Below are 12,577 nucleotides of genomic sequence, written 5' to 3' on the forward strand. Positions count from 1 at the left end.
GTTAGACTAGTTATTCCTAAAACGCACCACATTTATCACAGTTGCTCATGCTGGATGATCCAGCGCATTTCTAGACTTTTGAGTCTAGCTTTAAACCACCAATATGTTGGCTTAGTTTGCTTCAATTCATGTGCAAAATGATAGAACTTTTCTGGTGAACTATGGTACATTTTAAATCTTCTTCCTTGGAAAACCAACACATTATGCTATGCCGCACCTCCCCAGATAAAGGTGCAGAAACAGATTAAAAGAAAATTATTATTAATTATTATTAATAACAATAAATGAGGTGCACAACATGATTGCCGGTTTACCACATTTTTTATTCGTATTCACATGTATCTGCTGCCTTTCAGTATAAGTATAGGCAATGTAAGGGCTCGTTCACATCTGCGCCCGGTCTCCGTTTATACAGGTTTCCGTTTACTGTCCAAAACTGGACAGGAAACGGAAACCTGCAGGCATTTTTCAAACCCATTCATTTGAATAAGTTTGAAAAGTGTCCAGCCATGAGCGCCCGTGAGCGTTTTATGCTCCGCGGCGAAACAGTTTTTTTTTTTTAACCGGACACAAAGTCGGACATGCAGTACTCTGTGTCCAGTTTAAAAAAACGGTTTCTCCGTGGAGAGCATAAGAGGCTCACTGGCGCGCACAACCAGACCCGGTATGACAGGTTTCCGACTTCTGCTGGCAGAAAACAGAAAGCTGAGTACGGAGACCGTGCGCTGGTGTGAACCCAACATAAGTTGTAAAATATATATAATGTTGGAAATATATACAAAGAGTAGCAATTGCTACTGTCCACTCATTTTGTCCTGGTGGCATGGCTCCCTGAAAGCAGCAATGGTCCATGGATTGAGTATGGCATTGTAAGTCAGCTCCATTCACTTCAATGGTGCTGAGCTGCAATACTAGACAAAACCCATGAACTGGCATGGCGCTATTTATGAAAGCAAAAAGCCATCTTTTTCTAATCCTGGACAATTCCTTTAAGGAAGAAAAAAATTTGCATGAGCGTGTCAGCTCACTTACGTGTCCTGGATAATAATCAGATGTAGTATCCACAATAAATGATCCTGTGTTTCAATCCTCTTTGGTTGGTGCGAATTGCACGGAAACCAGCCCCTCAGCCCGGGGTAAGTGGTAAGAAATTCAACGTTGTATCCAGCAAAAAACACCTTCTTATTTAAAACATAGCCTTTAATTCGAAATATCCAGAATAAAACAAACTAGATAACCGTATTTCAAAAATGGTACATGATGGCAGATGGAGAGAACGACGTCTGGCTGACGCGTTTCGGAGCACTAAGGGGGCTCCTTACTCATAGCCAGGCTATGAGTAAGGAGCACCCTTAGTGCTCCGAAACGCGTCAGCCAGACGTCGTTCTCTCCATCTGCCATCATGTACCATTTTTGGAATACGGTTATCTAGTTTGTTTTATTCTGGATATTTCGAATTAAAGGCTATGTTTTAAATAAGAAGGTGTTTTTTGCTGGATACAACGTTGAATTCCTTTAAGGAGTAAAGCAGGGTTCACACTAGTGTCGGTGTCCGACAGCTAGTGTCCGATGCTTATGTCCGCGGGAGATTTTAGCATCGGACACTAGCTGTGTCTGTTTCCAATTTGCATGATTTTAAATGGGACATCATGTAGTGTCCTTGTGTGTCCGTTTACAAAGATGTCCGATTTTTCAAGTGGACAGCTAAATTCTACATGTAGTGTAAATGCCCCCTTAAGCTGGGTTCACACTAGCGTCAGTGTCCGACAGCTAGTGTCTGATGCTAATGTCCGCGCAAGATTTTAGCTTCGGACACTAGCTGTCGGACACCGACGCTAGTGTGAACGCCCACTGTTGTTTCAATCCGTTTTCAGAAACAAATAGTGACAAACGAATATAAGAATAATAATTCTTCCTCCACTTCGTTCACTGTTCAGTCTCCAGTGTAAATTGGCTGCAGTTCACATATGGAGACAAGAGTGAGATAAGCAGAGAGAAACAATACTGCACCCATCAGTAATTCTTAAAGAGGACCTTTCATGGTTTGGAGCACAGGCAGTTCTATATACTGCTGGAAAGCCAACAGAGCGCTGAATTCAGCGCACTGTCGGCTTTCCCGATCTGTGTCCCGGGTAAAGCGCTATCGGTCCCGGTACCATAGCTCTATGCAGTCAGAAGGGCGTTTCTGACAGTCAGTCAAGAACGTCCTTCTCCACAGCAGCGCCTATCGCGCTGTACAGTGTGAGTGGGGAGGAACGCCCCCTCCCTCTGCTCACAGTGCTTGTCCATAGACGAGTATTATCAGGAGGGGGGCGTTCCTCCCCGCTCACACTGTACAACGCGATAGGCGCTGCTGTGGAGAAGGACGTACCTGACGGACTGTCAGGAACGCCCTTCAGACTGTAAAGAGCTACGGTATCGGGACCAAAAGCTCTTTACCCGGGGGAACAGATCAGGAAAGCCGACAGTGCGCTGAATTCAGTGCCCTGTAAGCTCTCCAGCAGAATATGGAACTGCCTGTGCCCCAAACCATGAAAGGTCCTCTTTAACTGATAAGTGGAAAAAGGAGCATTTTTCTCTCATAAGTTATAATAAGAGGCTTTGTATATTCACTTTCAATATTGATTTATGTAAAATATTGTAACAACAGTGACTCTCTAAAAGTGTCGGTCAACCAAAGCAGACTTCAAAGATGTCCATTGTTCAATAAGAATATTTCCATACAACGGAGTGTGGCTTGCAAATCATGAGGATACCAAGGTTTCAAAAGCGACTTATTCAGAAGGACTTGCAAATTACTGCTCAGTATACACAGTAGTAGCAAGAAGTACCTCATGGAAGACCTCACACTACACCTATTGTTCATACTGCACATATAACAAGGTGACACAGTGCACATTATACATAAAACTCACATATACTTTGGCAAGCATGTCAGAAGAGACCTTCTATTTGCATACACAACAAGCCACACAATAGTTAACCACATCAAGAACATGGCCGGTAACACGTCCCATTACTAGTCTAGCTATCACTCTATAGCCTCCAAAGCACTGACAATAAACATGGGTTAGGATTGCTTTCCCGTAGAGTTGGTCGTACATAATGTATTGAAAGATGTTGACTACACAGTTTTTGCAGGCAGATTTTTTCCTCTGTGGTAATAAGACTGAATGAAACCCTGGGACTGAATAACTAAATGGTGTATCCCAATACTTTTCTCCATATATTATCTCATACACTGTGATTTCTGTTATAAGCAGATACCACACAACAGATACCCAAGGTGCGTGAGACTCCATGGACTTATAATAGGGTTTAATGCAGTTCCAATGTTAGCTATTCCTGCCATCAAATAGGATTCGATCTGAAATTAGCATAAATAAATTTCCAACACATGTAAAAGAGAAGACTTACCATACTTCTTCTGATGTACTCTATTGACTTCTCCATATCCATCCCTGACCAGTCATTGAGCATATAACAAATGCATGAAGCGCAGTACACAAATCTCATGTCATTCTCGCTTCCCTCCGGCACAGCACAAAAACTACAGAGAAAAAGAGAATGGTGTTTTCTAAGTCAACATCAGACCTTCTATAAAGCCTGAATACCGCACAGTTCTGCACTAGAGCTCACCTCCATCTACACCACAAGATACAATATCCAGGGCCAGACAGGACGCCTGTGCAACCGGTTCAGCTGCACGTGGGCCCAGACGTAGTGGTGGCCCTTCCTAGCTGGGGGCCAAAAGGCGAGGAGAGGTAAAATAAAAACATGTTGTAGTCATGTGGAGGTGGGGCTTAGTGGCATGACAAGGGCAGGGCTTAAGCAGAAAGAGGGAGGGGCTTAGTTATGCTGTGGCCCCCACTAGCTAAGAAAAGATTCCACCTTGCCTACATGTATTACAATTTGAATGATATTTTTGCTGTGTGATAATGTATATTTCAATATATGGCTAGTGCATCAATGACTGAAATGAATAGTGTGTGTGGCATGTGGTGAATGTGTGTAATGTCTGATCATACAAGTCTGCAAGAACTGTCCAGTGTCAAATAAGAACAGCGCCCCACAGGCCCTAATGACTTATAACGGGGTCAGGTTCTGTCGAGGCTATTATTTCTGATATATGTGACAAATATACGTAATGGGTGAGCAGTATCTGTACCTGTCTTTGTGCTGTGTCCAATATGCAAGTTTATACAAGCACTATATGTCCAGTGTATACATTAACCCTTCCCTCTCTGTGCTGTACATTTTCGATGAAGCAATAAGCTTTAATTCCTTGTTGCTTACATGTACGGTGCAATGATGGGCAGCAAGCGCTGACCTGGTGACCAAGATATCTTAGGGGCATGTTACATTGTTTACAGTCCTCATCACCCCCCTTACAACAGATTTCGCAAATGCTGTTGTGTTGGCAGGGCAGAGGGGGTCTGTCATTCAGGTTTTCTTGTCTCATGCAGGACAGGGCCTTTACAGCTTGTGTCTAGTACATGACTGACACGTGTATAGCATATGCCTAATGTATATTACATGAATATAGCACATTTCAATGTGTCTGATGTGTAAGTGACGTGCATGTTTCTAGTGTTGGAATGGGGTGTGTGTGACGTGTTTTGAGTGTGAACAGTGTACACTGCCTGCGTCTTGTCTGGAAATAGTGTGTACGTAGCATCTGCCTACTGCATGAATTTGTATATTTGTAGTAAGTGTCTAATGTATGAAGGGTGTTTCTTTGGTGTCTCTATAGCATGTTAGTTACGTGCACATGTGTAGTACAGTCCTATGAAAAAGTTTGGGCACCCCTATTAATCTTAATCATTTTTAGTTCTAAATATTTTGGTATTTGCAACAGCCATTTCAGTTTGATATATCTAATAACTGATGGACACAGTAATATTTCAGGATTGAAATGAGGTTTATTGTACTAACAGAAAATGTGCAATATGCATTAAACCAAAATTTGACCGGTGCAAAAGTATGGGCACCTCAACAGAAAAGTGACATTAATATTTAGTAGATCCTCCTTTTGCAAAGATAACAGCCTCTAGTCGCTTCCTGTAGCTTTTAATCAGTTCCTGGATCCTGGATAAAGGTATTTTGGACCATTTCTTTCTACAAAACAATTCAAGTTCAGTTAAGTTTGATGGTCGCCGAGCATGGACAGGCCGCTCTCAAATGATCTGAAAACAAAGATTGTTCAACATAGTTGTTCAGGGGAAGGATACAAAACGTTGTCTCAGAGATTTAACCTGTCAGTTTCCACTGTGAGGAACATAGTAAGGAAATGGAAGAAAACACCAAAATATTTAGAACTAAAAATGATTAAGATTAATAGGGGGGCCCAAACTTTTTCATAGGACTGTATGTCTAGTGTGCAAGTAACAAGTATACAACATGCGGCCAGTATGCAATATGATTATATTTTGCGGGTGACATGAATGCGTGCTTGCCATGAGCTACGTGTGCCATGGTGTGAGTGCTAGGGTGCATTCCCAAGATAAGATAAGATAATCCTTTAATAGTCCCACATTGGGGAAATTTCAGCATGTTATAGCAGCATAGTAATACAGATACAGGATAATACAGAGTAATTTGCCATATACCTGCTGCAGTTATTGCTGGGGCCACATATTGTGAATTACAGTACCAGTAAAGTGGATGGGATTTAAACAAATCTCATTCACACCATAGAAAAAACCTGCAGTGCAAAACACTGAAACCCAGCCGACCATAGATTTTTAGCATACAATGAAAACCCTCATTAAAATAGTAATGAAACAAGGCACATACCTTCCGTCAGGTAGTTGGAGAGCGCGCAGACCTGCAAGACATGCTTCTTTATTGACACGGCTCAGATCATCTCCTAGTATTAGCAAGCTAGAGAGAGCAGTGTAGGTCATGGCTATGTGGCCACTGTCATAGGGATGGTAAATTCCATGGCCCTGTAGATTGAAACAACAATATATGTGGTTAGTTTGGCTCTTTGTAGGCGAGGTGATGAAAACCAGCTGTTTTTCACAGCAGATTTGCATCCACGTGGGACCTGTTGTTTATGGATCCCTCATAGGCTTGAGTCTGCTGTTGGATCTATGAAAACAGACAAAAATAACACATATCCCACTTTATAACAGATCGTTCACACATTCCTTTAAAAAAAACAAAGGAATATCGTCATAGAAAGGCACAGATTCAGCCATTGGATAGCTATTAAAATTGGCCGTTAAGTTAATGTGAATAGAGCCGAAGAATAATTACTTATTAAATTTACAAATTACATTTACAATTTACTTACTACAAAGGGAACCTGTTTGCCAGCTGAAACATTGCACTGGGAATAAACCAACCATATTCCCTAGTCTAGGTGGCAGTCTTAGGTACCTAGGAACCTGTCTCCTCCAAGCGTGCACCTTCATATTACTGTACTGACTATATTATATTTAATAGTCTACATTTTTCATGGCTATGGATGACATCTCCTAGTTTATAAGACAAGAGAAGACACCACACCGAGCGGATCCTCGTGTATTAAATTTCAATAATGGGCTATTTTTGGTTGGGACAAATGCCCCCTCACCTGAAGAGGTTGTGTAATAACACGACACTTAAGAAGCTTGTATCCCCTATATTTAAGGGTCCAAGGCAGCTGCTGTAGGCGTCACTCAGACGTATAAATGCAGAAGAAAGTAGGCCAGCCCCTTTGTAGGTTTCGGCCAAGAATGAAACAGCGCTCGCCCGGTATAGATGATGGACACTCCTTTATTGACACACAACGCATTCCTGGCTAAAAAGCCCTTTCTCAAGTGTATACATTTCATTCCACATGCTTTGGCCCACTGTGGAACGAAATGTATACACTTGAGAAAGGGCTTTTTAGCCAGGAATGCGTTGTGTGTCAATAAAGGAGTGTCCATCATCTATACCGGGCGAGCGCTGTTTCATTCTTGGCCGAAACCTACAAGGGGGCTGGTCCACTTTCTTCTGCATCTCCTAGTTTATGAGTAGGCCTATCCACATCTATGTCAGCCAATGTACAGACATTCCTAATGTGAGCAGAGGACTCATTGTCTTTGCACCAAGCTACATTTGGTGAACCCTGAAAATGCCTTAGGAGGGGCATAAAACAAAGCTGGGCCAGGTAACCCCTAATCGAGGCAGATATTTCAGATTTTTAATAACAGTCTTCTGAGGCTTATTATGGTCCGTTGTATTGGGACTAAAGTCAAAATTGATGTCACTTGCTTTCCATGGCATAAAACAACTGCACTGTATAGTGCTGGTCCTGAACACCCACTATAGATGAAATGTCTCTGGCGTTTGTGATAAGGAGACTTATCCTCAGAGGTGATTCCAATATCTAAGAAGAGAAAAGCCCCAGAATTAGCCAGATGTCAAGTTACTGTTCAGAGCTGGCAGATTTACAACAAAAGAGACAACAACCCCCATCTTTTCATGACCGTAGACATTAGGAGTCATACACAAGACACATGGCGGCTATTTCAGGTCTTTATCTAATCAGGGGACTCCTTGGTGACGTCTGCTGCCCATGTAATTCACCATAGGACTGTTATAATCCAATATGTTACAGTGTCTGTTTTTAGGATACTACACGGTCGAGCAATAGGGAGACCTATATAACCGCTAGATGAAGGATGATAGATATCCTGACAAGTCAAATGGGTTAATGTAATTCAACTCTGATGTCAGTATTAGACCCAAAATTAATCTAGCCTTCAGAGTTGGTTCATGGAAGTATCATCCATAGTAGGTCTAGTCATTACTCTTATACACTGGCTTCATTTATCATATGAGCATCTCTGGTTCTTTACTTACATTTTGCCCAGTAAATGGCTTGCGGCCTGTATGAGATCACACAGAATGGCGAGACACGAATGTGAGACTAATACAATAGGATGATCTACTGAATATATGTACAGTGAAATTCCTTTATTCCAGTATCTGATCAGAAAGTATGACATGTGGCTTCCAGCATAGAACTGCAATATAACATGCAAAGTCTTCCAATACTGTCACATCTGTTCGCAGGCTGTATGCGATATTGCACAATGTGAATGGAATAATAATAATAATAGTAATAATAAATTACTCACCTGTCCCCAGGGTTCCAGTGTCTCCCAGCCCAGTCCGGTCCTGCTGCTGCAATGTTATCCTCCAGCTGAAGTCCCCGCCGCAAGTGACCACTGAGGCAAATCCTCAGCGAACAACATAGGAAATCACTACCTGTGACAAACCGGGTCCTTTTCCTTGGGCAAAGGAAAAGAACCTTGGATGTCATAGCCAGTGAGGACTTCCACCACAAGAAAACACTGGGGCAGTAGGATCGGACAATGCTGGGAGGTGGCAGAGCATCGGGAACAGAGTATGGTTTGTTTTTGTTGTTATTCCCCCCCCCCCTTCTCCAGCCTAATTTATTTATAAAAAATAATCCTGGACAACCTCTTTGTTAAAGAAAAATGCTTCTTTCTCCATTTATATTTTCTTAATTCAGTCTCTTACCACTAACAGAAAGGTACCTAGAGAGAAAGACTGCCATCTTACTTACTAAGCATAATAGCACTTGTAGCAGTGTGCACATAGACTTCTATGTCACTTGTAACTCAGAGTGTGAAGGTGACAGTCCGTCTCTTCTATGTATACAAATTGAGTGAAGGGAGGAAAGCAGTCTGATAAATAAGAAACATTATAGTTTAATAAGATATACTATAATAAGTTTTTTATATGAACTTTATAAAACATTTATATTTCCTTATATATGAATGGAACAGCAGGTCAGCCATATCTGCATTTCTAAGTGGAAGTTGGAGAAGGCAGAATACTGTTTGGTTATTTCTGGAAGGCCCAATATGAATGGAGCCTATATGATCTGCTGTTTCATTCAAGAAAAATGGGACCTCCGATCTAGTTAAGGCTAGGGGTTCTAGCAGTTGGACCCTCACTGATCAGCAAGTCATAACATCTTGTGGATATGTGATAACTTGTAAACTAAGATTTTGGGGCCTTCTTCCTAAGTATTCACAGCCATTAAAAGTGAATTTTATAAACTGTTTTATGAGCATCCACTAAGCCAGAATATTTGATGATTCACCAAATAACATAGCCAGATAATGCTGAATTAAAGAAACATATTTAAAGGGGCTCTATCAGCAAAATTTTGCCGTATGAGCCCCACATATGCGTGAATAGCCTTTAAATAGGCTACTCAGGCACCGCTAATCTTATTTTAAACCCCCCGCCCGTTTTAAAATAAAACTATAAAAACATATATGTAAATCATACCTTTGCATGCACGCTAGGTGGTTGTGCACGATCCGACGTCATCTTTGGTCCCGCCTTCCTCTTCTTTCTTCTTCCAGCGACGTCCTCCTGTCCTCGCTCTTCTCCGCCTTCATCTTCTGTTATTCCAGTGGGTTGCATTCAAACCCCGCGCATGCGCAGTAGCGCTCCCTCAGGAGCATACGCACCATTTTTGTTGTAGTTCTAAGTATCTCTTAGAACTACGCGAGCATGCGCAGTACGCTCGCGAACGTCTTCACTCCGGAAGAACAGAAGATGAAGGCGGAGAAGAGCCAGGACATCGCTGGAAGAAGGAACAAGAAAGAAGAGGAAGGCAGGACCGAAGATGACGTCTGATCGTGCACGACCGCCCCCCTGTGCATGCAAAGGTATGATTTACATATATGGTTTTATAGTTTTATTTTAAAACAGGAGCGGGGTTTAAAATAAGATTAGCGGTGCCTGAATAGCCTTTTTAAAGGCTATTCACGCATATGTGGGGCTCACACAGCAAAACTTTGCTGATAGAGCCCCTTTAACATCAGAAGATAGCAGTAGGCTAAAGCATAAGGTATAACCATGAGAATTTTCTCATATACTGATACCTCAATTTGGTCATGTAAGCTGATGGCTGGTCAGGTAATGGAGGGGGTGTACATCTCACCCAGACTACTAAGGTGGGTGAGATGAGAAAACTCCAGAAAGAATGTTTCTCAGCAGATAACTAATGTCTGCTGAGAGTTATTTCAGAGTTCTGGTTACTGGGCTGTATTTTTAGGAATGGCAGGTAGGTTGGTAGACGGACCTGTCATTCCACCCCCCCCTAGTCCACACTTTGGGGATGTTTTGGCAGCGACTCAGCTGCAGAGAATCTGCTCATCAAGGAGGCTTAAGAAGTCTGCTCCAACAGCAGATTAGGGGCAGAGCTTGGCTGGAGTGCCAAACAGAGAGGTCATATTTTTGGAGCTGTGTCCTGAATGATTCAACTGGCTTTTTGGATTTCTGTTATTCTAGGTGAGGTAACCTATTCTATGTTCAGTTAGAGCAGGGGTCTCAAACGCAATTTACCCGGGGGCCGCTGGAGGTAGAGTCTGAGTGAGGCTGGGCCGCATCAGGTTTTCCCAATTTTTTTTTTCTAAAAGTCGCCATATATCGACAGCCGTAACCTTTTTATACGTCTGTGTACAGGGCTGCATAGGGCGTCTTTTTTTGCGGGGCCGGGTGTACTTTTTAGTTCTACCATTTTCGGGAAATGCTATTGCTTTGATCACTTTTTATTCAAATTTTTATCAGAATCAAAACAGTGAAAAAACGGCGGTTTGGCACTTTTGACTATTTTTCCCGCTACAGCCTTTACCAAACAGGAAAAATATATTGTAGAGCGGGCGATTTCGGACGCGGGGATACCTAACATATATGTGTTTCACAGTATTTAACTACTTTTATATGTGTTTTTTTTTTTTTTACTTTTTTTAATTTTTTTTTTTTGCATTTATTAGACCCCCTAGGGGTGTTGAACCCCAGGGGGTCTGATCACTAATGCAATGCATTACAATGCTAATGTATTGCAATGCATTGCAAAAAATCATCATTTCTTTTGCAGGCTGCCTAGACTAGCCTGCAAAAGAAAGAGCTTGCAGACAAGCCTGGGAGCCTTGTAAAGGCTCTCGGCTGTCATGGCAACGTGACGTCGCCCCTGGAGCTTGCTCCAGGCGCCAGCGATCACCGGCAAAATGGCGGCGCCCATGCGTTGCCAGGAAAATGGCGCCTCCGTTGCCTTTGACCGTGGCGCCGGAGGGGTTAATGCCTCCGATCGGTCCCAGGACCGATCGGAGACATTAGCGCCGGTTGTTTACTGCTTAAAGCAGTTATCAGGAATGAAACAAATACAATATTCTATAGTGCCCTGAATAATTCATTTAACATGTGGAAACTAATAGGATCATAGAGTTTTTCCAGCTATGATGAAACCTGACTGGCAGCGGAATACAGGATGCTATTTACACTGTGCTATATTAGTCTGTGCATGCTGACCGGTATGGGGCAGCAGTGCAGGTCCTACTCCTGTCCATTTTGTAGTCAGTCAAGCATATGGGTCGTGTGCATGTAGTTCAAAAATCACCCTTTATGACATACTACAATTACAACGTTTCAACATACCTTGGATGGATTGAATGGTAACCCCAAACATGACGAACCGCGGAAACCACATCGATCTAGATTGGATTCTAAGGAAATAAAAAAATGCAATGGTTTCTGTAAAAATATCAAACTTAACACGCACACATATATATATATATATATATGTCGCATAAAGACACGGTGGTTGGAACCAAAGATCTCAAATTAGGACTCCTCAGACCAAAGCACAGATTTCCACTGGTCTAATGTCCATTCCTTGTGGTCTTTAGCCCAAACAAGTCTCTTCTGCTTGTTGCCTGTCCTTAGCAGTGGTTTTCTAGCAGCTATTTTACCATGAAGACCTGCTGCACAAAGTCTCCTCTTAACAGTTGTTGTAGAGATGTGTCTGCTGCTAGAACTCTGTGTGGTATTGACCTGGTGTCTAATCTGAGCTGCTGTTAACCTGCGATTTCTTAGCCTGGTGACTCGGATGAACTTATCCTCTGCAGCAGAGGTGACTCTTGGCCTTCCTTTCCTGGGGCGGTCCTCATGTGAGCCAGTTTCTTTGTAGCGCTTGATGGTTTTTGCATCTGCACTTGGGGACACTTTCAAAGTTTTCCCAATTTTTCGGACTGACTGACCTTCATTTCTTAAAGTAATGATGGCCACTCGTTATTCTTTACTTAGCTGCTTTTTTTTTCTTGCCATAATACAAATTCTAACAGTCTATTCAGTAGGACTATCAGCTGTGTATCCACCTGACTTCTGCACAACACAACTGATGGTCCCAACCCCATTTATAAGACAAGAAATCCCACTTATTAAACCTGACAGGGCACACCTGTGAAGTGAAAACCATTTCCGGTGACTTCCTCTTGAAGCTCATCAAGAGAATGCCAAGAGTGTGCAAAGCAGTAATCAAAGCAAAATGTGGCTACTTTGAAGAACCTAGAATATAAGACATATTTTCAGTTGTTTCACACTTTTTTTTATTCAGTATATAATTCCATGTGTTAATTCATAGTTTTGATGCCTTTAGTGTGAATCTACAATTTCCATAGTCATGAAAATACAGAAAACTCTTTGAATGAGAAGGCGTGTCCAATCTTTTGGGGTGTACTGTGTATATATATATTTCAACATCAAAATGAAAGGAAAT

General features: G+C 42.1%; 1 protein-coding gene across 1 annotated transcript in view; it reads right to left on the reverse strand.

The window, feature by feature from the left end:
- PGGT1B (protein geranylgeranyltransferase type I subunit beta) overlaps positions 1–12,577 on the reverse strand; it is a 31,804-nt gene that overhangs the window by 8,157 nt on the left and 11,070 nt on the right. Inside the window, exons 3-5 of the mRNA XM_075272259.1 lie at positions 11,458–11,525; positions 5,797–5,948; positions 3,418–3,550 (exon numbers count right to left, since the gene is read on the reverse strand). Coding sequence (XP_075128360.1) covers positions 3,418–3,550; positions 5,797–5,948; positions 11,458–11,525 — 353 coding nt within the window. The remainder of the gene's footprint in view (positions 1–3,417; positions 3,551–5,796; positions 5,949–11,457; positions 11,526–12,577) is intronic.

This window comes from Leptodactylus fuscus, chromosome 1 (genome assembly GCF_031893055.1).
Source record: "Leptodactylus fuscus isolate aLepFus1 chromosome 1, aLepFus1.hap2, whole genome shotgun sequence".
NCBI classification, from domain to species: domain Eukaryota; kingdom Metazoa; phylum Chordata; class Amphibia; order Anura; family Leptodactylidae; genus Leptodactylus; species Leptodactylus fuscus.